Here is a 27798-nt window from a genome sequence, read left to right as displayed (position 1 = left end):
CCAACTTGCCACACACCTAGGAAGAAAGAAAATCAACATTTCAATCTGGGACTTTCTAACTCCAAATGTGGTGCTCTTTCTGCCTCATTGTGCTCTCTTCATAGGGGAGCAGAATTACCTTTTCTTCAGACCCAAGTCTCAACTTTTAAATGGTAGCACCTCTAAGACTATTATGCAAATACTCAACTTCTAGGGGAGAAAAGGGTTAAGTTCGGTTTTGGAGTTTCTTGGTGGTCCACATCTTTTCTTCTTTTTCCTTGTTTTTGGGTTAAGACAGACTTAGTTGGCCCATATCCCTCCTTTGGTACGTTCTTGGGAAAATTGCTTACCCAATTAGAATCTCAACTTTCTCAATAATAAAATGGGAAAATAATTGGGGCCTCCCTGGTGGCACAGTGGTTGAGAGTCCGCCTACCGATGCAGGGGACACGGGTTCGTGCCCCAGTCCAGGAAGATCCCACATGCCGTGGAGTGGCTGGGCCCGTGAGCCATGGCCGCTGAGCCTGCACGTCCGGAGCCTGTGCTCCGCAACGGGAGAGGCCACAATAGTGAGAGGCCCACGCACCGCAAAAAAAAAAAAAAAAAAAAGGGGAACATAATAATAATTTTTGAAAACTTAGAATGGGTTTTTACCTAATGTGATAGAGTTTGCTTATTTTCCAGAAAAGCAATTTCCAGAATATTTCCCAGAAGGAAACTTTTCAAGACCAGGCTGTTGACACCCAGTTTTGAAGATGTTATTTAAGAAGGGGCTTGGGGGTACCAGCAGCTTAGATTGGGTCCAGAGTAGAGGACAGCTATAGATTCCCTGAACCCAACAGCTCATAAGTGGGAAAACAAAGGTTTGTGGCCAGTTGACATTTTAAAAAGTCTTAGGGACACTTATGAGTTGACCTTATTACTTGTAATATGTTTTGATTATAATATGTAATGTAGAAGAATATGCAGTCTCTGGAGGGGATAGGGAAAGAGAGAGAGTCTTAGCCTGGAGCAACACTTCAGAGAAGAGGTGTGCTTACTTTAACTTGGAATCTTCTCCCAAACTCTTCCTTCTCTTTCTTCCGAGGGTTGAGTCCCTTGGGGACAATGAAGGAGATTAACAAAGTTAACCCTCCTCACCTTATGGGATTTGGTATCTCAAAACATTATTGTCAACATTTAGAGAGCTCTTGCCCATGTGCTAAGCACTGTAAAGGCTTTCTTTCATTTAAAGCTGACAATAACATTATGAGAGAGGAATACTTTCCTTTATTTTATGGTTGAGGAAACTGAGGCTTAGAAATATTAAGTATTTCGCTTGAGGTTTCAGGCTAGAAAGAAAAGATGTTTAGATGTCAACCCTGGCCTCCCTGATCCCAGTGTTGGGGTGCTGTGTGTCCTTCCTAATACTGGTAGCCATTCATTGAGCATCTACTATGTGTCAGCCAGGATGTTAAACATCCTACACACATTATCTCGTATAATCCTCACAATGACCCTGTGATAGAGGTATTATTTTGTCCTGGAAGGCACTAAGACTCTGAATAGTTCAGTAACTTGTTCAAGGTCACATGACTAGTCAATGAAAAGCCCGGATTCTAACTGAGGTTGCAAAGCCAAAGCTCCAGTACGTATGATTAATCCCACCTACAGCATAATTATACGAAGTACAGTAATTTACAGTGAATTCTCTGGTTTAAGCTATGCAGTACAGTACCCCACCCCTGCCTCATAAAGCTATTCATATTTTCTAAAATTTACCTAGTGACACACACATAAGCCTGAATAGACTGCAGCTGTAGTTTTCCAAAAAAAAAAAAAAAAAAAAAAGACCCAGACTGACTTGTGTATTTCATATAAGAGCTGAAATCTCAGACTGGACATGGTCCCAACAGGGGAGAAGTTTTGATGACAATGGTCAGAATCTCTGTCCAGTTGCATCTTCCCCAGTTTGTGTGGACCTTACTTCAGAGCTGGTACCCTATCAATGTTGTCAAGGTAACAATTACATCCTACTTACCTGGTGGAATAATCTAATTGGGTTCATCTTAGGTTTGGAATCAAACTAATTGAAGGTCATTTAAGCATTTTGTAGAAAGCAGCTCAGATTACTCAAATAGATGTATGTAGCTGACAGATTTTAGGTTTCTTCTTGTTAAGCGAACCAGTGGGGTTTTAAAAATACTTCTGGGGATGGTTTTGTGAGAGGGACACAGTAAGCACAAAGGTTGTCCCTGAATCACGAATCAGCAACCTGGGACAGCCCCCAGGGCTCCCTGGAAAAGGCAGCCTTGTCAGCGAGAACAGACTAGGGAAGGGGCTCATTATCTGTCTCCACGCATCAGAGAGGATAAAAACAAATCTTGTGGGATTTCATGGCAACTCCTGAGTCTTGTTAGCTCCAAAGCTCATTTGCAGTTTCTATAAGGAATGAATTTGGTTCTTTGCCACTGGCCCTCAATGTCCTGCTGTCCCAGTTAGGGGTGGTGTCAGGACTGGAACTCAGCTCTGAGGACTCCTGGCGAGCTTTTCTACACTGTGTCCATCCTTAAACTTGAGGTCAGCTCTCAGCTCAGGGGCTGAAACCTAGCTGCATTGTCTGCTCAGAATTTCATTAGGAGGGTTGTTTACTGATTCAGGAGGGAATGAGGCTAGGGCGGTCTAAACATGCTTCATTTGAATCTCTATCGTGAGTATACCACTTTCCTTAAAGATCCATTTCCAGAGTTTCTATGGGCAGCTTTCTCTGGTTATTCCAGCTCTCATCTCTTCCCTGGTTCTCTGAAACCCACACTCCCTTTGTTAGACCCACACAATTTGGCACTTAATTCTGCTTGTCTTACATTGTTTATGACTGTTCCTTGGTGGTTAGTCTCATCTCTCCAGCTAGATGACAGGTTTCTGGAGACCCCATCTTACTTCTTTCTGATAACTTGTGTCCTGCATCAGTAGAATCACTCCTCTGCCCTGTAGGCTTTCATCCACTCATTAATGTAGGATCAGAGCTCTTCCAGCGGGAGAGTTTTGGAGACGCCATGTGCCCCATCACTCCAAAGTAACATGGCTGGAATAAAATCCTTTGATAATTAGCAAGCATTCAGCCCAGCCAGGGTGACTTTTGCAATTGCAGATGCCAGATGATGCAAGAAAATATTACGAAGAGGGAAAGCAGCCACAGACCAGGACCTCTGGCAGCACGGGGAATTCTATTTTCCAGTGCACTTCAGATAATATTTATGATCTTTTCCTGTAATTAAATACTTATTGAAATAACTGTGCGGTAAGAGTATGTGCACTGTATTGGGAATGTTTTCTGGAGTGGCAGAGAGGGTAGAGTGACAGCTGGGACAAAGTAGAGAAAAAAGAGGGAAATAAGCCAGTCATGATAATATTCCATTAAACGTCCCCTGGGGAACTTGTGAAATGAGTGATTGTAGAGTAATTATTACTTTTTTCCCTTTGTGACATATTGGGAGGATCTGGAGAGCTTTGATGTATTACACAATTATTATTATTATTATTTTTTTTTTTTGCGGTACGCGGGCCTCTCACTCTTGCGGCCTCTCCCGTTGCGGAGCACAGGCTCCGGACGCGCAGGCTCAGCGGCCATGGCTCACGGGCCCAGCCACTCCGCGGCATGTGGGATCTTCCCGGACCGGGGCACGAACCCGTGTCCCCTGCATCGGCAGGCGGACTCTCAACCACTGCGCCACCAGGGAAGCCCCACAATTATTATTGTTGTTGTTGTTATTAATATTAAGCCTAGAACTTTTGTTCGGAATTTTGGGAAGAGATGTGTCTTAAGTTGGGTTCCTTAAAGACCTGAGACAAGGATTTTGGGGCCAGTGTTTCAGTGAGGGAGTGATTATAGAAGAAACCTGTAAGGGAGTGAAAGAAACAGAAAATAGCTGAGCGAAGATGTAGTTTCAGTTGGAGTGTAGCTTTGGCCTGATCCTTAGGGGACCTCTGGAGAATGAATTATACTGTGGGCTCAGTTCTGCCTCTAGGCAAGGGATTTGGCCTTTTGCAGGCCATGTCAATTATCTACTGACTGAGGGCTTCCCCCAAGAGGTGGGGATGGGACCCCCTAGGCATTTCTGGGACAAGTGGATCTCTTGGCTGAGGGCAATACCCCATAGAAGGCAGTAGTTATCAGTCATTAGCAGCCAACACGCATAGCAAAACAGTATGGTACCAGCATAAAAATAGTCACATAGGCCAGCGGAAGAGAATAGAGGATAAGGATTTTGTAGAGCCCACATATAAGTGATATCATACAGTATGTGTCTTTCTCTGACTTATTTAACTTAGCATAATGCCCTTAAGGTCCATCCATGTTGTTGCAAATGGCAGAATTTTCTTCCTTCCTTCTCATGGCTGAATAATATTCCATTATATACGTATCACATGTTCTTGCCTCCTTATAATCCATATTCTTCACAGAATCTGGAGAAATTGTTTAAAAATGACATCAGATTCTATAACTTCCCTTTTAAAAACCCTTCACTGGCTTCCCATTGCACTTAGGAAAAAAGTTTTATTTCTTATTCTAGCTTATGAGACCATGTGTGATCTGCCCCATACATATCTCCATTCTTCATCTCCTACTGCCTTTCTTTTTTCTTTTTTAGTGGGGAAAAGTCAGCCTTGCCTGGACAGATCAGGATAAGGAAAGATAGAGAATGCTGAGGGTGGATGGACCTGGAGAGGCAAAAAGATAGTAACCAGCACAGGGATCAGAGTTGTCTGGGATTAGTCTGTCTTCAGACCTTTTATTCTTTTTCCTGACATGTCCAAAGAGCATAAGAGTGGGATGGGTGGGTGTTTTCTGCATACTCGAATTAACCTTAAATAAAATTATAAAGGTTATCCAAGGATATTCTTTGGTATCTGAGCAGCCCACAAAACTTTTCATTTTTGATGTCCAGTGGTGTGAGTGCCATGTACAAGAAGGAGCATGTGGGATCTAGCTGCTCCAGAAATGGAGGTCTTGGAAAAAACCCCCACGGGGGATGACCCTGGGTGCCCAGGGATTTTCTCCCAGCTCACTTCCCGCCTGGAGGGCTTACTCAAATTGCACTTGATGGGAGAGGTGGGCTTTGGCAGGGGTCAAAGTTTAATGGCTACCACTTGCATGGTATCATCTTGCAAGGCCAGAGGGTCTGCCGCTTGGCAGCCAGGACACCTACAGCCTCCCCCAGCCTTAGCTGACAATAGGAGCCCTTCTGCTGCCTTTCTAACTGTTCCTTGAGAGCCCAGCTTATTCCTGACTCAGGGCCTTTGCACTTGTGTTTCCTGCTGTCTGGAATGTTTTTCACATAAGAAGATGCTCTTGTGTCTTTTTTTCATGCAGATCTCAGTGTAAACGCCACATCAGAGAGGCCTTTTCTGACTTCCAGGAGTCCCCTTTCTCTGTCACCACACCAGACATTTACTATCACATCACCCTACTCTATTTCTTTATAACACTATTTTCTCTGTCTCTACCTATTAGAATGTAAACTCCATGAGGGCAGATATTTCATCTGTTTGGTTCATTATCATATCTTTAGTGCCCAGTTCCCGGCATATAATAGGAACACAATAAATATTTCTCAAACAAATGAAAGGAGAGATCCTTAATGTTTCTATAGTTCACTCAGAAAAGTCAAACACCTCATTAGAAAAACAAGGCAAAGAATACGAATGCTAAATTTACAAAAAAGAAATAAAGTGGCTAACTAACACAGGAAAAATGTTTAACATCAGAAGCACGTACGAAGACCCTTAAAAATGAGAATGCCCTTCCCCCCACAGTTCTGCTTCTAAAAATTTATCCCAAGGAAATAATCATTACTATCTATGGAAATGTATGATCATGCTACTGTTATTTCATAATAAAAAATGGAAAATATCAAATTGACCCAACTTATTTAGGTGTAATAGGATATTTTGGACGTGAGGAGCTGGGGTTCACATGTAAGCATCTCCCAGCGCACACACTTGCTCCTCGCTCTTGGATGCTGCGTGGGTGGAGTTGACAAGGACCACTGATCTATGCAGGATGCTGAGGGATTTCCCGAGATAAGGCGTTCAAACTTAGATCTCCACAGAGGCTCAGGGATATAAAATATCTCAGTTGGCCTGGGTTGGGGTGAACCCGTGAGGAACCCACCATAAGGGACTGAAGGCCACGTCTTCCCGGCAGGCAGGGCCACATCATTTGTGGTGGGTGTTACTGTCAGATGGACAAAGTAGCAGATGAAGAGCTCATCTCCATCCACTGTGCTGGTGGATGGTGGCAGAGGCGGGCAGTGATTTGAGAGTTTAGCGCCTTGGGGTAGAAGCCCATTTACTGTGGGGCTGCCTCATTAACCCTGGAGCAGGCTAGAAGGGCAAAATGGTGACTCAACACTAGGGCAACTCTGTGGAATGGGCAGTGGTTCTAGGAAACATTGAGATGAGGTGGAGTACGAATGTAAATGTGACCTCATGTGACCACCGAGGTGGAGAATGCTCAGGATAAAATGCTAAGTGTTTGCAATATGCATTTTCTCCATCACATGTGAGGATAAGGAATCCCATACATCTTTTTTTAAAAGTATGCACAGAAAATTTTATTTATATTGAAAGTCCAGACTAATGAATTCACAATTATTAGAGTTCAGCAAGTATTCAAGGTAAGAGGACCTACATAAATAACTATCTCGACAAATATCATACGTTATCACTTATACATGGAATCTAAAAAAGTGATACAAATGAATTTATTTACAAAACAGAAATGGACTCACAGACATAGAAGACAAACTTATGGTTACCAAAGGGGAAATGAGTGGGGAGGGGTAAATTGGGAATTCAGGATTAACAGATACACACTACCATGTATAAAATAGATAAACAACAAGGACCTACTGTAGAGCACAGGGAACTATATACAATATCTTGTAAAAACCTATAATGAAGAAGAAGCTGAAAAAAAAAGTACATATATATGTATAACTACATTATTTTGTTGTATACCTGAATCATTGTAAATCAACTATACTTCAATAAAAAATAATTTAAAAAGTTAAAAAATAGATAGCCTTTCTCTACATGAGCAGTGATCAATAAAACAATGAAAGGGAAAACTAAAGGTCTAATGAAGGGACTGAATGAATGGAAGGGAGGTCTCCTATCTCATAGATTGGTATAGGCTTAGAGTTATAAGGGTGTGTCCTGTGTGTAACAATGAGAAATACCACAAATCCTTATTAATGTTTTCAAAATTATGTAAATCTGTTTCAATTACCTTTCTATCAAGATTAGAAGGATATTAAATCTCAGAAATATATATATATATATATATAATTAAAAAAATATATATTTTTTCCCTGTAGGGCCTTTCCTTTACCAAAGAGTTTTGAGGATTCCTGTATTCCAGAAAACTGGGGGATGGCTTTTGCATTCGGGTTATCATGACTACCCTTGTGATCGTTCAAGTGCAGGCGGTATAACAGATGAGGGCAATCTCACCAACTTTGTGACGAGTTTGGGAGCTAGTTTTTCTTTTCTTGTGGTCACCTAGGCTTTCAGGGTGTATAGTGTTTGATGGCCCAACACCATGAGCTGTCCCGCAAGAGGTCTCACCATTTTCCAGGGCTTTCCAGTGGAATAGTTTCCTCCCACTTGAGTAACTTACAATAGCTACATTTCTCTTGTTAACTCGCCCCAGTGGAACAGTATAAAAATAGTGTATGAACTTCAATCCTGATTTTTTAAAAAATGTATATAAATGTCTATAGGAAGGATATTAATAGTACCAGACCCTGTTCTGTGTGTTTCATATGTATCTTCTTTAACCTCCATGTCCATCTCAGGAGGTGGGTTTAGAGAAGTGACATAACTTACTTAAATTCCAAAGGTAGAGAAGGAGGTTCAGACCCACACAGTCTACTGCCGGAGTTTATGTGCCAAATAACTATGGTCTAGTGCGTTTCCCTCCAACTGCTAACAGCACTTATTGGAGTGGTGTGATTATAGTGGTTTCAATGTCTTCATTTACGGTTTTTGGACACTGCCCAAATTTTCTACCCTAAAAAGCCGTATTTATAATCAGCTAACTGACATCAAGAAGTACAGGATGCTGGTTAAGAGCGAGGTGTCTGGAGATGTCATGCCAGGCTTCCCTGGTTCCAAACTCAGCTTTTCCCCTTACTACCTGTGTGACCATGGGTGGTTATTTCACCTCTCTGGGCCTCAGTTTCCTCACTGGTAGAATAGAATAATAATACTATCTACCTCACGGGATTGTTGTGAGGAGCCAATGGGTTAAACTTGGATAAAACTAATATGGTGTGCTAGGTACTCCCTAAGTACTTTATACGCAGATTATCAATATTAGTTGAGTAAATGAGTAAGCAGGCTGCCGAGACTTCACACAATCACTAACTTCACTTGTGCCCCATAAATGAGATTGTTCAGAAGGGATCTCCTTGGGTGGTTGACAACTTTTCAGAGAGAAGAACATAGAACTATCTACTCCCATCCCCCGAATGAGATTAAATTATGGTTGGAGCTGCCAGACAGGACAAAGTTTGAGTGGGAAGAAACTGAGAAAGCTAACTCTGCAGGGGCCCTTTTCCGAAGGTTTCTCTCTTCTGGGACTCAGAGAAGACTGATTAGAAGCTTAGGGCCCGATTAGAGCACCTCAGTCAGTGGCTAATCCCCCTGCCCCGGTTTTCTAATTGCCTTCACGGAGCACCCAGCCTAGGACAGAGATCCAGGCACCTATGAACGGGTGCTGCTGTGGATGTTGGAGCTTATGAGCCGCAGGGGCTGAAGCTGTTTATTCCTCTCATGCCCCCAAAGCACCATTTGGACATCGCATGTACTCCCACCCAGCCTAGTCATCCAGGGAGGGACCTCTTGGCTCTGCTGAAGGTAAGTGTGGCCAAGTTAGATCAGACAGAAAATGAACCACAGTCCAGATTCGAAAAGTACTTGACAAGCTGAACGTTGGTTTCCTCTCATCTAAAAAGGGTTTATCTCTTTTTTTTTCTTTAGACAGTAGGGTCAAAGCTAGTGTGGTTTGTGAGGGAGCACAATGTACCGGGAGTTATTAGTTTTGCTTCCTCTTGCGGTGATGCAAGACACTTAGCATCTCTGGGTCTCAGTTTCCTCATTTATACCATGGCACTGAAAATGCATCGCATACCTGCTTCAGGTGACTGTTTTTAGGATCAGAAGAGACAAGGTAGGTGAGACTATATGGAAGACTATGGAGGCTATTTCAAGTAAGGGCTTACACTGAGAAAAGGGAAAGAGCAAGAAGCAACTCTTGTTGAATCTCTAAGAAATTTGTAAAATTCTGGCAGGTATTTGGAATGTGATGGTATTGACATTACAGAGAAAGTTGGAAACTGCAGGTAGGCTCTAAAACAGAATGAGCTCCTTTGTGGGAGAATAATTTCCCCATCATTGGAATTGTTCCAGCTCCATAAAGATTGGTCAGAAAGGGTCACCATTAGCTCAAAGGCCAGCCATCAGAGATGCCCGAGACAGGATTTCTGCTGTGGGTGGGAGGTAAATCTCAGATTCCTGCAGTTGAGAGATCGTGAAACTACTTTCTATGAGTGCTCACTAAGCCCCACGAAAGCATAGAGAACTGAGGTCTTTCTTTTAGGACTGGTCAGCTGGGCACTGACTTTGGGAGAAGCTCTAAGGATGTTAGGAGGTGTAAAAACCCCATCCAGGGCTTCCTTGGTGGCGCAGTGGTTGAGAGTCCGCCTGCCGATGCAGGGGACACGGGTTCGTGCCCCGGTCCGGGAAGATCCCACATGCCTCGGAGCGGCTGGGCCCGTGAGCCATGGCCGCTGAGCCTACGCGTCCGGAGCCTGTGCTCCGCAACGGGAGGCCGCGACAGTGAGAGGCCCGCGTACCGCAAGAAACAAACAAAAAAACAAAAAAACAAAAAAAAACCCATCCAGAGCTAAAGAGACCTCACGCTTTGTAAGGCTGGTTCTGTCCAGGCATTCCCGTCACCAGAACTCCTCTCCCCTCCCAATCCCTTTAAGGGGGCGGGCACAGTTCACCTATTCTCACCACTGTCTGAGAGGCAGAGGGCTTGAGTACTTCTGGGCGACAGAAAAGCTGTGTAAGACTCCAAAAAGGTGAAGCAGCTTGAGCAGTAGAAAGAGTGTCTTGTCAGGCTGCAGGAGATCCGTCACTCCCAACATTTTGCATTGGTGTTTGCTTCTGGGAAAGACCCTCCTCACCTTGGGGCCTTTTTTCCCCCATCTCTACTTCATCTGCCTGAAGGCAAAAGGGCAGAACCGTGACCTTTAGAAACACCTTCAAGTTGCAGGATTCTACCGCACACTCTGTCCAGTGAGCAGATGAGGCCGAGTGAGCAGGCGTTGGTGAAGGAGAAGAGTAAAAGATTTGAGGTCAGTGTTTGGACAGAATTTATATGCCATTCTGGAAGTTTCTTGTAGGATCACAAAGTGAGGATGATCTCGAGATTTCAACTTTTCAGATCTCCCCACGCCTCCACCTCCCGTCTTCAGGCAGGGCATCTGTATCACTATAACCCCCAAGCTGAGGGATTGGGTGGTGCGGTGGAAAGGGCTCTGGATCTCAGTTGTGGCTGCTTTTCTTTCTAGCTATGTGACCTTTGGACAAATCTGTTGACCTCTCTGAGTCCCCACTTTCCTCACCTCAAAATGGGTTATGTGAGAGTCAGATGGGATAATAGGAGTACAATGTTTTAAAGTGAGGGATCATGAAAGTCATGTGTAATTCGGGGGAGGGAGGAGTTCACACCTTCCATTATATGCAACAGAACCAATGTTTGTTGAGAACACAGGCCTTCTCATTTCGTCCTCGCAGCGCTCCTGTGACTTGGGTAGTAGTCATGTCCATCTTAGAGGTGAAACAGCTGAAGTCCAGATAATTTACATGGCTGGCTGGAACTTGACCTCACTGTGCTAGAACTTCAAAATATTCTGGTTCCATGACACCATGCTGGTCCTGCCTTTCTGCTATTTTCAATGGGCCTTGCTGGAGAATACTTTCCTATGTATTTCTAAGTTTAAATTCAACTAATAAATGACCTATTAAAGTTTTCCGCCAAACAAGTTTCTGGGGAAAAGGGGAGCTCTTGAATAGTCTATTTTTATCTCTACATTGAGCTACTTTTTACCTGAACACAGAGTGTTGGTGGAAGAAACTACTTTTTTTTTTTTTTTTTTCACCACTCAAGCATCCTTAGGACCCGAGTCCACCCTGACACTTGGAGTGGCAAAGCACCTTGTGCCTCGTTCCTTTATTCCTTTTTCCTCTTCAAGTTACCACAGACAGATGATGCTGGCTCTGTTCTAGGGGCACAGGGAGGATCACTGTCATCTAATGTCTGCTTAGCTCTATGTGTACATCACTGCATCCCCAGTGGACAGTGTAATGCTGGGCACAGAATATAAAGGCAGGTCCTTCAGAAACCTTTGTTGCATATTTCCAGCTGAGAACAAAGGCTACACAATTTTAGGCACATCATACAAACTTTTATATCTTACCATTTTAAAATATCTTTAACCCTGACTTGGAGGATCTAAGTGGATTAGTTTTGTGGAGCTATATAAATACTTTTCAGATCCATGGCTCTGTATTTTCCACAGTATGTGCTATGATAAAGCTGGTGTCTGGGCCCTTATAACAATCCCTTCCAAGTGCAAACTTATTACTTTGAGAATCATCTTCCCATAGATTTTTCTCGATTAATCCATACTTAGCCTCTTGGCCCCTAGTCCAGTGTTTTCTCTGCTCTGAGATACAGGTGGAGCATCTGCCGGACTTCTTCTCTTCTGAAACCCTCCTTAGTTTTCTGAAATTTAGTGGTGGTTTTGGGGAGGCTAATAAAATCCCAAAGAGCAAACAGTCTCATGGTCTTTCTCCTTCAGCTTTGGAATGTGTGAATTAGATGTCTATGTGTGTTTACTATTGACTGACATAAAAATGAAGCTGTGGGTCTTGAGCAGACATGACTAATGTGGGGGAAAGATAACCTAGAGTTAGTGGTTCACCAGGAAGTGTCTGGAAGTGAAATATTTCTGTGCCCAATCAACAATTAGATAACAGGGCTTCCCTGGTGGCACAGCGGTTAAGAATCTGCCTGCCAACGCAGGGGACATGGGTTCGATCCCTGGTCCTGGAAGATCCCACGTGCTGTGGAGCATCTAAGCCCGTGCACCACAACTACTGAGCCCGCGTGCCACAACTACTGAAGCCCGCATGTCCTAGAGCCCGTGCTCCACAACAAGAGAAGCCACCGCAGTGAGAAGCCCGTGCGCCACAACAAAGAGGAGCCCCCGCTCGCCACAACTAGAGAAAGCCCGCGTGCAGCAACAAGGACTCAACGCAGCCAAAAATAAAAATAAATAAATTTATTTAAAAAAACATGACAGTTGGATAACAGAACACTGAGAATGCGAAATGCTGACATTGATCAGTACTGTGGCATTAATGATGCCATTAAGGATTCCCTTTCTTCCTGTGCATCCTTAAAACCCAGCAATTTCAACTGTTCTGTGGGCTTCAAAAACAGGAAACTGCTGCTTCAGTGTCCCATTCATATTTCCCCAGCAACTTAGCTTATCTAAATTGCCTGGGACTAAATATTTTCCTCTGCGGCCACACCGATCTCCATGGTTCTTCTCCCTGCCTAGAGACTTTGTGCAGCCACTGTTGGTTTTCTTTAATCATAATTATTAGGAAGCTGATTGGCTGTTCTATCTAGAATCATCAATTCTTTTGGACCAGTTCAGGAGTTTAGACAAGGTATCACAAGGCAAGTTGGAACTCTTCTTGGAGAGAACGAATTTTCCGGCTCCTCTGAAGATCAGCGAACACTTGGCAACCTTGATTTTCTTTAACATTTTCCTTTGCCTATTGAAAAATGGATGTACCTGATGCTAAAAAGGATCACGTTAATGTGCGTTATGGGTTAGGAGACCCTGCACGCTTCTCACTGTGCCTCAAAATGCAGTCCCAGGTCACTAACTTAGAATTTGGGTTTATGAAGATTTCAGGAACTGGCTACAGTAGCAAAGACCTTGAGACCCCCCCCACCCCGAGCTTTCCACTTTCTCCCTTGAGCATCTGCCTTCCTTCATCATCCACAGATGGGTCTGATTTAGGCTGACCCACTGTTCGTGCGCTGCCTTTCCTGAACCCATTTGGCAAAGTCCTCTGGCAGCACTGTGATTGGTCTGATGCGGATACGGCTGATCATTCAGATGATCCTGGCTTTGGGCAAACAGGTGATTTTATTTTGTCCTGATTTATTCATCGATATCTCTTTCCAAAAGAGACTTCAAGTGGCTTATAAAAATGCATGACATGCAACAAGATAAAATAAATAAAAACTGAGGAGTGAGACTTGGACAAAGGGAAAGTACAGATGGGAAATGATGAGGAACCAGGAGCAAGGTTGTTTCACGTGACTTTTGTCTTGACACTCAAACCTGTACTGGAGGTGATGGTTCCTTCTTGGCTGCACACTCTTTTTTTCTTTTTTTTTTTTTACATTTTTATTGGAGTATAATTGCTTTACAATGGTGTGTTAGTTTCTGCTTTATAACAAAGTGAATCAATTATACCTATACATATGTTCCCATATCTCTTCCCTCTTGCATCTCCCTCCCTCCCACCCTCCCTATCCCACCTGTCCAGGCGGTCACAAAGCACGGAGCTGATCTCCCTGTGCTATGCGGCTGCTTCCCACTAGCTCTCTATTTTACGTTTGGTAGTGTATATATGTCCATGCCTCTCTCTCGCTTTGTCCCAGCTTACCCTTCCCCCTCCCCATATCTTCAAGTCCATTCTCTAGTAGGTCTGTGTCTTTATTCCTGTCTTACCCCTAGGTTCTTCATGACATTTTTTTTCCCTTAAATTCCATATATATGTGTTAGCATATGGTATTTGTCTTTCTCTTTCTGACTTACTTCACTCTGTATGACAGACTCTAGGTCTATCCACCTCATGTACACTCTTGATTAGAGTTTGATTCTGATGGTAGCCCTGTGCACCTCTTCTACCCTCCCATCCCTGCAGGTGAGACAAGACCAATAAAGATGACGCTGCAAAAAGGAGAACATGTGCAGTGTTTTCAGAACTGGGGTCATTTTCCAAAATCTATATTTAACTTATGTTTACTCTCCTCTTTGCCAAAACACAGAGAGTAATGTATCTAAAGCCTTGAAAAATTTCTGGTACTCACTAGAAGTTAACTCATTATTACCATACTTGTGAGAAGTGCGATAGCTGTTGGGAGCATGGCCTTGGAGTCCAACAGACCTTGGTTCAAATCCCAGCCTGGTGGTTTACCTAGCACCAAATTACAAATTAAGTAATTTGATTAACCAAATTACTTAACCTCTGCAAGCCTCTATTTTCCAGTCTATAAATAAGGATAATAACAATATCTGGCATTGGGGGATTGTGAAAAGTCAATGAGGCCGTTTATGTAAAACGCCTAGAACAGTAGCTCACCCAAAGGGAGTGCTGTTTTAGTGCCATTCTTCATTATTGTTATTAATACATGCCCTTTCCCTCTCTCACGGGACTTTTAAGAAAAGAAGAGAACCACCAAGTTGTAGAGCAAGATGCAGTGTTTGAGGTTGGTGAGCGCAGCCTTCTCACGTGAGGACACGGGCCCGTAGATGGGAAGATAGTTGCTTGAGTTTACATAGTACATCAGTGGCAGACAGCAGATGTAACTTCGGGCCTCCAGGTGCTGCTTCCAGCCTTCCTACCATATACTCTCCCTGGCTCACCATAATCAGCGGCCCCTCCCCCACCATGACACTCTGCTCCGAAGGAGACTAGTCCCGCTCTTTCAGAGGAGATCTAAAAGTGTCTCTTAGGGGAGTGGTAGGTTGAGGTGGGTCTCCCGGCTTGTGCCTCTCTAGCTGGGGTTGCCTGGAACTCGGCTAGTGTCTCACTTCCTGGGTCAGGGTCATGAGCCGTATGTCGGTTCATGGAAGCACAATGCATTTAGAGCCAAAGTCCTGGTGCGGTCTTGGGACAGTTGGTTTAACCATTTGAGCCTCATTGGACTCGGTAACAAAATGAGCATCAATGAAATTTCTGAATGTCAGAACAAACTAGTGGCTGAAAGCTCATTTTTGTAACAGTTACATGTATTGAGTATTTACCCTGTACTAAGCACAGCTTGTATTTCCATGAGTTATCTCTTTACCTCCCATAGCACAGCAGTACTGTTATTGCTGTTGCATGGGTATTTAGTCTAAGATGCTAGAGGTCAAGCACCTTGCCCAAGGTCATACAAACAGAAATGACTGAGTTTGGAACAAGCTCTGTCTGTCTTCAGGGCCCATTTTCTTAGCCACTGTGCTATATTGTTGGGATTCCAGTCTTCCCTTTACATTGAGTGATGGTAGGCTGATTACTGAGCCTCTAACGCCTTAGGGACTTCTCTCTGTATTAGGAGGTTGACACTTCTGAACAAAGTTGCCTTGAGAGTGTTTCACAAGGACCGGAAGAACTCTGTAGGTTGTGTAATGGAAGTGGAGTGATCCATTGCTGGTGTCTTCATTTTCTATTGTTTGTGGATAAATGATGTGTGCAAATAAGCATGAATAGTTACCTGATCCCTATCATATCTGATGAAATATCACCTTTTCAATGAACCTTCCCTGATGATCCTATTTAATACCCCTCTCCATACTTTGGATCTCCCAAAGCTCTGTGTGTGTGTGTGTGTGTGTGTGTGTGTGTGTGTGTGTGTGTGTTTCATAGCACTTATCTTCTATCATGGTAAAAAATATACTTCTTTTTTAAAAAAAAAAGCAAACATATTTTGTATATGCCTTGCTCTTCTGCTAGAATGACCACACCACAAGGGAAAGATCATTGTTTGTGTTTTGTTCCAAGCAACCAGAAGAGTGCCTAATGCATTGTAAGTTCTCAACAGATTCTTATTGAATAATTAAATGAACATACTCTCTGTCTCTTTTTCTCCCCCTTTGGTCAAGATGATTTGTGTGAATTCCAAGAACACAGCGAGTTATTGTTGTGGTTGAAAGTCAGTATTATATTGGGCCCTAAGGTAAAAAAAAACTCCTAAATATTTACATTATCAGGAACTCAGTGGGGGAGGGGTAAACACCAGATGTTGACGTTTATTTCATCATTAGATCAGGTTTTGCCAAACATTGGTGAAAGTTTCATTTTCTTATTTATCTAAAATCCTATGAGATCTTTCTCAAATTCAGTTTTTGTTTCAAGGATGGAAGGAGGACAAAAACAATCACCTTTGAAGTCCACATTCAGTATTTCCATTACCCCAACTGATCAGCATCCAAAGGTACTGAGACAAGATTGTCTAAATGCCTGGCAAGAGCTTCATCTCTATTAGAATTCTAAACTCGATGTGATGGCTTTGTCTCTTAAGGAGCTTTGTCCGCTAATTCTGGAATGGCTTGATTCGTGATTCTTACTGACTGATAATGATCTGGCATTTTAAAATAATGGGACTGTTCCTTTGGAATAAGTGAACCTGGAAACCAGGCCATGTTGCTTGGCAGAAAGAGAGAGGAAGAAGACACTTGGCAGGCAACAGGCTGTAGAAATTCCAACAGTGCTTGCTCTTCACAGCTCTGTCTTGTATCCAAGCCCATTGGGTTCACGTGCACATCAAAACAACCACAAAGAAAGAGTTGATATTGGGACTCCAGGGGGCTGTGGACTTGGAGATAAGAAGATTCCAGAGTATGCATGAACCTAGAAGCATGTTACATTATTGCAGAATTTAGAAAAAAATAATTCTAAGTGTGTGAATTGGACCAAGTGTTAGGTACAGTATATAAGTGATGTCCTTCACAGTAATATTGTGACATTGGCATTGACATTCTCATTAAGCCAACAAGGAGACTGAGGTTCAGAAAGTTGAATTAACTTGCCCAAGGTCTCAAGGGGTGGGAACCTTGGTCTGATATCAAAGCCCATGTCCTTAGTTCTATACCATTAGGTTTTCTCCAACAAAGTGGTATTTTCTGGCTTTTCAGTGAGACTAATGAAGGTTTCCAATTTGCCACCTGTAAGAAGCTAGAAAATGTCTAAGGATTTGAGTTCTAGCTCTGACTTTGCCTCTTTACTATGAAGTCATGCACTAGTCACTTTACCTCTTTGACCCTCATATTCTTCTCTCAAAAGTGGGATTAACAATATGTGCTTCCAAGGATCTCTGAAAGATCAAATGCAATAAAGTTTGTAAAAAATGTAAAATGAGTTACAAATCTCAAAGATTATTATCATTACTGAAAATGATCAAATCAAGCCACGCTCACCTTATTTTATCTTCAATGAGATTTAATTTTTTTATTTCAGTGGGCAATTTAGGATTCATGGCAGAAAATGGCACTGTGGTGACAGAATTCATTTTGATGGTGCTCCCGCTGTGGGCAGAGCTGCAGATGGGTCTCTTCTTTGTGTTTCTGGTCATTTATCTCATCACCATAGGAGGTAACCTGGGGATGATAGTGTTGATTCAGAGTGACTGTCGCCTCCAGACCTCCATGTACTTCTTCCTCAGCCACCTTTCCTTCCTGGACATTTGCTACTCTTCTGTTATTGTCCCTCAGTTGCTGGAGACCTTGGGTACTGATAAGATGGTCATCACCTTTGAGCGCTGTACCACCCAGTTCTTCTTTTTCACACTCTGTGCTAGTACTGAATGTTTCCTTTCGGCCGTGATGGGCTATGACCTCTATGTGACCGTGTGTAACCCTCTTCTCTATGCCACTGCCATGCCACCTCAGGCCCGCCTGCGGCTGGTGGCTAGGGCATATGGTGGTGCCATGGGTCAATTCTGTCATCCGCACTGGGTGTACCTTTTCCATCTCCTTCTGTAAGTCCAACCATATGGATTTCTTCTTTTGTGACCTCCCACCTCTGCTGAAGCTTGCCTGTAGTGAGAGCAGACCACGAGAACGGGTGATCTACCTCTTAGCTTTCTTGGTCATTACAACCAGCGTTTCAGTGATTTTTATATCCTACCTGTTCATCATTCAGGCTATTCTGAAGATTTGTTCAGCTGGTGGCAAAGCCAAGCCTTTCTCTACCTGTGCTTCTCACATAACTGCAGTGGCTCTTTTCTTTGGGACACTGATATTCATATACCTGAAGGGTAACATGGGAAAATCCCTTGGAGAGGACAATATTGCATCAGCATTTTACACTGTGGTCATCCCTATGCTGAACCCAATGATCTCCAGCCTGAGGAACAAGGAAGTGAAGGAGGCTCTGAAGAGAGTTCTCAACAGGATGAAGGTTTCCCAAGTAGAGTAAGACTTGAGCTCCATCAATTCAGAAGTTCCTGTAAATCATCCTTTGGGCTTTTGGCTTGTCCTCTTAACCCAGGAACCAGATCTCATAATTACAAAAACATACTGAGGCAAAAAAATGTAGATTTAGTTTCCAGGGATTTCTTTATTAGCTCTATGACTTTGAGCCAGATATTCCCTTCCTCAGTTATCACATCAGTAAAAATTGCCTTGCTATGATTAAATCCAGGATCAAGAGAGATGGAATGGCAAAGGGTTTTATAAGTAATAACATGCTATAAAATGTAACATTCATTTTTCTGACCTGTCCTGGATATTGTTTAGTGTTTTCTCAGCTACATATTTTTTTCCCACTAAGCTAATATTTGTATCTTGAATAATTACAAAACAATAGCTTGTTGCTTACATAGTAAGGGCAGGCACCTTCTTTGGTTGTGGGTAGTGGGGTAGAAATCAGCCTTGACCAAAGAAAACTTTCCTCAACATTCAATCGTATATAATTTAGGTATTTGTCATGGAAAATACAAGTAGCTAAAGAGAGGAAGAAAAAATAGAGGAAAAGGAGATATGAACTAGGAAATGTTCAAGTAGAAAAAGTTAGTTTATTTCCTGAGATAATGTAGAGGACCGAGACACTGTAGAACGAAAGAAAGGTATAGTGATATGCATTAATTACTGAAAAGAGTTTGATCTTGACGTAGGGCTGAAGTGAGCCCGATATATAACTTTTGAAATATATCTTGATCACCAAAGTTCAGAATCTCTGTTTTATTTCTGAAGCATTGTTCATGGACCACCTGCCTCAGTTAACTCAAGTTATTTTCTATTCTTCAGTAATGAAAACCACTATCTACTTCCATCTCCTGTAGGACATTTACTTTACCCGAAGACAGATAACTATGAATCTGACCTCCACCTTTTAATGACCTTCACATCTGCTAGAAATATTACTTGGGAAACAACTCCATGGAGATTCCACAATCTTATTCATCAATTCAGCAAATATTTACTGATGATCAGCTATGTATCAGAAATAACACTAGGCTCAGGAATATAGTAATAAGTAAGATAGACACAGTTCCTCCTTTATGGAGATTAGAACCTGGGGCATAGACAGATATTGAACCATTACATAGCTAATTGATTTCTTTGTACGATTTTGGTAAGTGGAAGAAAAGAAGCACACAGGGTATTGTTATCCTGAATGGTAGGGTTCTGACCTAGTTTGGTGTGGTCAGGAAAGCCTTCCTTAAGGAACTAACATTTAAACTGAGGCTTAAAGAGTAAATATGTCATAATCATGGGATGGGGACACCATTCCAGATAGAAAGAGTTGCAAATGCAAGGGTCTGTGAAACAGGATGCCTTGAGGAACTGAGAAGCCAGAGTGGCTGCAGCATAAGGAGTGAGAGGATTAGTGTGAAAGGCAGCTGGTGAATTCAAGAGAAACCAGGTCACAGAGAACCTTGCAGGCTCATTTAGGGACTTGTGGGCTTCACTCCAAGAGCAAGGGATGAAATGATTGTATCTGAATTTTAAGAAGATCCCTTTGACTGCAGTGTGATGGCGGAACGGGGGTTCTTGGTAGTGGAGATGGAGGGAAACAGGCCCACTTCATCTAAGAAACAACAAATGGTGTATCCCAAGGCAAGGTGCTTGATTGCCACACAATACTGTATGCTTCATTGTAGAACACATATTAGGCCAGAGAAAGCTAACAGGTAGGTGTATGACCATGCTATTGGTAGAGGACTGATTCTTGGAAAAATGGTGAAATTGGGGAAATGTACTTTTGGAGACATCCATTTTGGTATACTTTTTCATTGGTATACCTTTAATTCCCTGAATTGAGCACCTAACTAAGATACGTTCAGGTATTCACCCTGTGTCTGTTCATCAAAATAACCAATAACTACTTCTTAAGAGGGCAACACATTTTCAGTGACTCCTACTATATGCCAGGCTGTGTTAATGGGCTGAAGAAATCCTCCTTTGGAGGAGTTCTTGTGTCCCTTGGAGGAATTCTTTTAAGTCAGGAGAAACCTTCTACTTAAAAAAATAAATAAATGGGGAAAACACTAGACAATGAGTGTGCTATTTTATTTGTGGTGGGAGCTGCCTCACACTTCTCAACCCTTCTACTTGGTGAGTGGCAACAAACTTTGCCTATAAATGAATGCCCTTTGATACAGTATTTGATGTATAAACAATTGCTTAAGGGATGCACCAAGTGAATAAAAATAAAATGAAGTTTTAGTGTGTTTTAGGGGACCATCTTCTGGTGATGAGAGAAGGGAGCAGAGGAAATGACATTTATGTTGAATTTCCGCTTACATATATTAATAAATGAATGAAAACATTCATTAATTACCTAATGTGTGGCAGGCTCTGTGCCAGGAATTTTCACTTATCTCATTGACAGGCCTCATTCTATACATAATCTTTTAGAAAATGGGATCCTAGGAGGGTTGATTTTATGTGCCAATCTGACTGGGTCATGGGGAGCCAGATATTTGGCTAAACATTATTTCTGGGTGTGAGGATGCTTCCAGATGAGATAAGCATCTGCTCAGTAAAGCAGGTTTCCCTCCCCAGTGTGGGTGGGCGCCACCCAAGCTTGAGGGCTTGAATAGAACAAAAGGCAGAGGAAAGGGGAATTCATTCTTTCTCCTCTGCCTGACTGCTTGAACTGGAACAGCAGTTTTCTTCTGAACTTGGACTGGGATTTACACAGTCAAGTTCCCTGGTTCTTGAGCCCTGGACTACACCGCTGTTTCCTAGGTTTCCTGATTGCGGGAATGCTTAGCATCCATAAAAGAAATCGTGTGGGTCAATACCTTATCATAAATCTCTTGCTATGCTATAAACAGATCCATTACCTTCAGAAGTTTCCTACCACCCTCTTTATTTATTACTATTATTATGATTATTATTTTGTGATAAGAACACTTAAGATAAGATCTACTGTCTTAGCAAATTTTAAAGTATACACTAGAGGGACTCCGTGAAGGCTCACGACAAGGAGTACTTCCTAGAGTTTCTGCTGCCTGTGTCATTGTCTCCGTGGTCAGCCACAGCCATGCCCTGCCTCTGCAGGAGACCCTCCAACAGTAGCAGGTTTTCTGTTTGGCTGAAGGCTTCCTTAAGGCCTCATTAGACACTTGCTGATTTTAACCATGGGAAAGACTGTGGAATGGGAGAAAACCATGACTCTCCAGTTGTGTTTCTGTAACTCAGATATTTACAGGTGAGGAAATGGAGTCCCAGAGAGCTTAAGTGAATTGCTGAAGTTCACCTAGAGAGGCAAATTTGACTGTGTGGCTGACAGGGTCTTGATGCTCAGGCTGGGTGTCTTGCCTGAGCCTCTGAGGTGGGAGAACTGAGTTCAGGACATTGGTCCACCAGAGACCTCCCAGCTTCACGTAATATCAAAAGGTGAAAGCTCTCCCAGAGATCTCCGTCTCAACGCCAAGACCCAGCTCCACTCAACAACCAGCAAGCCACAGTGCTGGACACCATGCCAAACAGCTAGCAAGATAGGAACACGATCACGCACATTAGCAGAGAGGCTGCCTAAAATCATAAGGTCACAGACACCCCAAAACACACCACCAGAAGTGGTCCTGCCCCCCTGAAAGACAAAATCCAGCCTCATCCATCAGAAAACAGGAACTAGACCCCTCATCAGGAAGCCTACACAATCCCCTGAACCAACCTTAGCCACTGGGGACAGACACCACAAACAACGGGAACTACAAACCTGCAGCCTGTGAAAAGGAGACCCCAAACACAGTAAGGTAAGCAAAATGAGAAGACAGAGAAACACACAGCAGATGAAGGAGCACGGTAAAAACCCACCAGACCAAACAAATGAAGAGGAAATAGGCAGTCTACCTGAAAAAGAATTCAGAGTAATGATAGTAAAGATGATCCAAAATCTTGGAACTAGAACAGAGAAAATATAAAAATCGTTTAACAAGGACCTAGAAGAACTAAAGAGCAAACAAAAAATGATGAACAACACAATAAATGAAATAAAAAATTCTCTAGAAGGGATCAATAGCAGAATAACTGAGGCAAAAGAACGGATAAGTGACCTGGAAGATAAAATAGTGGAAATAACTACTGCAGAGCAGAATAAAGAAAAAAGAATGAAAAGAATTGAGAACAGGATTAGAGACCTCTGGGACAACATTAAATGCACCAACATTCAAATTATAGGGGTCCCAGCAGAAGAGAAAAAGAAAGGGACTGAGAAAATATTTGAAGAGATTATAGTTGAGAACTTCCCTAATATGGGAAAGGAAAGAGTCAATCAAGTCCAGGAAGCACAGAGAGTCCCATACAGGATAAGTCCAAGGAGAAAGGTGCCAAGACACATATTAATCAAACTATCAGAAATTAACTACAAAGAAAAAATATTAAAAGCAGTAAGGGGAAAACAACAAATAACAACAAGGAAATCCCCATAAGGTTAATAGCTGATCTTTCAGCAGAAATGCTGCAAGCCGGAAGGGAGTGGCAAGACAAATTTAAAGTGATGAAAGGGAAAAACCTACAACCAAGATTACTCTACCTAGCAAGGATCTCATTCAGATTTGATGGAGAAACTAAAACCTTTACAGACAAGCAAAAATTAAGAGAATTCAGAACCACCAAACCAGCTTTACAACAAATGCTAAAGGAGCTTCTCTAGGCACGAAACACAAGAGAAGGAAAAGACCTACCATAACAAACCCAAAACAATTAAGAAAATGGTAATAGGAACATACATATAGATAATTACCTTAAATGTAAATGGATTAATTGCTCCAACCAAAAGACATAGACTGGTTGAAAGGATACAAAAACAAGACCTGTATATATGCTGCCTACAAGAGACTCACTTCAGACCTAGGGACACAAACAGACTGAAAGCGAGGGGATGGAAAAAGATATTCCATGCAAATGGAAATCAAAAGAAAGCTGGAGTAGCAATTCTCATATCAGACAAAATAGACTTTAAAATAAAGACTATTAGAAGAGACATAGAAGGACACTACATAATGATCAAGGGATCGATCCGAGAAGAAGATATAACAATTGTAAATATTTATGCACCCAGCATAGGAGCACCTCAATACATAAGGCAAATGCTAACAGCCATAAAAAGGGAAATTGACAGTAACACAAAAATAGTAGGGAACTTTAACACCCCACGTTCACCAATGGACAGATCATCCAAAATGAAAATAAATAAGGAAACACAAACTTTAAATGACACATTAGACAAGATGACTTAATTGATATTTATAGGATATTCCATCCCAAACCACAAAATACACTTTCTTCTCAAGTGCTCATGGAACATTTTCCAGGATAGATCATATCTTGGGTCACAAACCAAGCCTTGGTAAATTTAAGAAAATTGAAACTGTATCAAGTATCATTTCCGACCACAATGCTATGAGACTAGATATCAATTACAGGAAAAAATCTGTAAAAAAAACAAACACATGGAGGCTAAACAATACACTACTTAATAACCAAGAAATCACTGAAGAAATCAAAGAGAAAATCAAAAAATACCTAGAAACAAATGACAATGAAAACACGACAAACCAAACCTATGGGATGCAGCAAAAGCAGTTCTAATAGGGAAGTTTATAGCAATACAATCCTACCTCAAGAAACAAGAAAAATCTCAAATAAACAACCTAACCTTACACCTAAAGCAACTAGAGGAAGAAGAACAAAAAAAAAAACCCCAAAGTTAGCAGGAGGAAAGAAATCATAAATATCAGATCAGAAATAAATGAAAAAGAAATGAAGGAAACAATAGCAAAGATCAATAAAACTAAAAGCTGGTTCTTGGAGAAGATAAATAAAGTTGATGAACCATTAGCCAGAGTTATCAAGAAAAAAAGGGAGAAGACTCAAATCAATAGAATTAGAAGTGAAAAAGGAGAAGTAAAAACTGACACTGCAGAAATACAAAGGATCATGAGAGGTTACTACAAGCAAATATATGCCAATAAAATGGAAAACCTGGAAGAAATGGACAAATTCTTAGAAAAGCATAACCTTCTGAGGCTGAACCAGGAAGAAATAGAAAATATAAACAGACCAATCACAAGCAGTGAAATTGAAACTGTGATTAAAAATCTTCCAACAAACAAAAGTCCAGGACCAGATGGCTTCACAGGTGAATTCTATCAAACATTTAGAGAAGAGCTAACACCCATCCTTCTCAAACTCTTCCAAAAAATTGTGGAGGAAGGAACACTCCCACACTCATTCTATGAGGCCACCATCACCCTGATACCAAAACCTGACAAAGATACTACAAAAAAAAGAAAATTACAGACCAATATCACTGATGAATAAAGATGCAAAAATCCTCAACAAAATACTAGCAAACAGAATCCAACAACACATTAAAAGGATTATACACCATGATCAAGTGGGATTTATCCCAGGGATGCAAGGTTTCTTCAGTATACGCAAATCAATCAATGTGATCCACCATATTAACAAATTGAAGAATAAAAACCATATGATCATCTCAATAGATGCAGAAAAAGTTTTTGACAAAATTCAATACCCATTTGTGATGAAAACTCTCCAGAAAGTGGGCATAGAGGGAACCTACCTCAACATAATAAAGGCCATATATGAGAAACCCACAGCAGACATCATTCTCAATGGTGAGAAACTGAAAACATTTCCCCTAAGATCAGGAACAAGACAAAGATGTCTACTCTCACCACCATTATTCAGCATAGTTTTGGAAGTCCTAGCCTCGGCAATCAGAGAAGAAAAAGAAATCAAAGGAATACAAACTGGAAAAGAAGAAGTAAGACTGTCACTGTTTGCAGATGACATGATACTATACATAGAGAATCCTAAAGATGCCACCAGAAAACTTCTAGAGCTAATCAATGAATCTGGTAAAGTTGTAGGATAAAAAATTAATGCACAGAAATCTCTTGCACTCCTATACACTAATGATGAAGCATCTGAAAGAGAAATTAAGGAAACACTCCCATTTACCATTGCAACAAAAAGAATAAAATACTTAGGAATAAACCTACCTAGGGAGACAAAAGACCTGTATGCAGAAAACTATAAGACACTGATGAAAGAAATTAAAGATGATACCAACAGATGGAGAGATACACCATGTTCTTGGATTGGAAGAATCAATATTGTGAAAATGACTATACTACCCAAAGCAATCTACAGATTCAATGCAATCCCTATCAAATTACCAAAGGCATTTTTTATGGAACTAGAACAAAAAATCTTAAAATTTGTATGGAGACATAAAAGACCCCAAATAGCCAAAGCAGTGTTGAGGGAAAAAAACGGAACTGGAGGAATCAGACTCCCTGACTTCAGACTATACTACAAAGCTGCAGTAATCAAGACAATATGGTACTGGCATAAAAACAGAAACATAGATCAATGGAACAAGATAGAAAGCCCAGAGATAAACCCACACACCTATGGTCAACTAATCTATGACAAAGGAGGCATGGATATACAATGGAGAAAAGACAGGCTCTTCAATAAGTGGTGCTGGGAAAACTGGACAGCTACATGTAAAAGAATGAAATTAGAACACTCCCTAACACCATACACAAAAATAAACGCAAAATGGATTCGAGACCTATGTAAGACCGGACACTATAAAACTCTTAGAGGAAAACATAGGAAGAACACTCTTTGACATAAATCACAGCAAGATCTTTTTTGATCCACCTCCTAGAGTAATGGAAATAAAAACAAAAATAAACAAATGGAACCTAATGAAACTTCAAAGCTTTTGCACAGCAAAGGAAACCATAAACAAGATGAAAAGACAGCCCTCAGAATGGGAGAAAATATTTGCAAATGAATCAATGGACAAAGGATTAATCTCTAAAATATATAAACAGCCCATGCAGCTCAATATTCAAGAAACAAACAACCCAATCCAAAAATGGGCAGAAGACCTAAACAGACATTTCTCCAAAGAAGGCATACAGATGGCCAAGAAGCACATGGAAAGCTGCTCAACATCATTAAGTATTAGAGAAATGCAAATCAAAACTACAATGATTTGCATTGTTCTACACACCAGTTAGAATGGGCTTCATCAGAACATCTACAAACAACAAATGCTGGAGAGGGTGTGGAGAAAAGGGAACCATCTTGCACTGTTGGTGGGAATGTAAGCTGATACAGCCACTATGGAGAACAGTATGGAGGTTCCTTAAAAAACTAAAAATAGAATTACCATATGATCCAGCAATCCCACTACTGGGCATATACCCAGAGAAAACCACAATTCAAAAAGACACATGCACCCCAGTGTTTATTGCAGCACTATTTACAATAGCCAGGTCATGGAAGCAACCTAAATGCCCATCGACAGACAAATGGATAAAGAAGATGTGGTACATATATACAATGGAATATTACTCAGCCATAAAAAGGAATGAAGTTGGGTCATTTGTTGAGACATGGATGGATCTAGAGACTGTCATACAGACTGAAGTAAGTCAGAAAGAGAAAAACAAATATCGTATATTAACACATATATGTGGAACCTAGAAAAATGGTACAGATGAACCGGTTTGCAGGGCAGAAATTCAGACACAGATGTAGAGAACAAACATAAGGACACCAAAGGGGGAAAGCGGCGGGGTGGTGGTGGTGGTGGTGTGATGAACTGGGCGATTGGGATTGACATGTATACACTTATGTGTATAAAATGGATGACTAATAAGAACTGCTGTATAAAAAAAAGTAGAGAAAACCTATTTATTAGGTTTATAGACATGTGTGCAATTAAAAAAAAACACTACTTTTACCTTGAAAAAAAAATAGACTATACTTTTTCCTGTAAGCACAGCTTTAGTCACATCCACGTTTGGGTATGTAATATTTTTACCGTCATTCAGTTCAAATTATTTTCAACTCCAATTGTCGTTTGTTTTTTGGGGGGTTACTGAGAAGTAATGTATTTCATAACTTCTAGTTACTTTTTTGTTACTGATTTGTAGCTTAACTACAAGTCAAGAAACACACTTTGTATAATTTTAATACTTTGAAATTTGTTAAAATTTGCCTTATATCACAATATGGTCAGTTTTAAAAATGTTCCAAGTGTGCTTGAAAATAATTTGTAATTTAAAGTTTTGGAGTATAGTGACTATATATCTGCTTGTTGAATCAAATTTGCTGCTCACGTTATTTAAGTTTTTTATATCCTTACTAATTTTTGGGGGGGGATCTACTGATTCTGAAAGAGGTATCCTCTATCAGTGAATGACATCAGTAAGTTAAATCTCCTATTATGATAGTGGATTTGTCTATTTTTTCCTTGTAGCTCTGTTGCTCTATATAACTTGAAGTTAAGTGCCTACAAATTTAAAACTTCCTGGTAAATTTGTCTTGTTGATATGAAGTGCCCTTGTTTATTTCTAGTAAAACTTTTGCTTTCAAGTCTACTGTATCTGTTATTATATAA

The 27798-nt window shown here is 41.3% G+C and overlaps 1 protein-coding gene across 1 annotated transcript; it reads left to right on the top strand.

The window, feature by feature from the left end:
- The first annotated feature begins 17360 nt into the window (after positions 1–17360).
- On the top strand, positions 17361–19201 carry LOC111184059 (olfactory receptor 9I1-like). Its single transcript, XM_089914196.1, is given in 2 exon segments — positions 17361–17819; positions 17821–19201. Coding segments are annotated over 2 exon segments (942 nt in total). The 5' UTR covers positions 17361–17363; the 3' UTR covers positions 18307–19201.
- The last annotated feature ends 8597 nt before the right edge of the window (positions 19202–27798 follow it).

Source organism: Delphinapterus leucas, chromosome 7 (assembly GCF_059928025.1).
Source record: "Delphinapterus leucas isolate spDelLeu-1000000601 "Yukka" chromosome 7, BTC_Dleu_Yukka2, whole genome shotgun sequence".
Lineage (NCBI taxonomy): Eukaryota > Metazoa > Chordata > Mammalia > Artiodactyla > Monodontidae > Delphinapterus > Delphinapterus leucas.
Note: the sequence above shows the minus strand (reverse complement) of the source record. Positions and strands in the feature narration are given on the sequence as shown.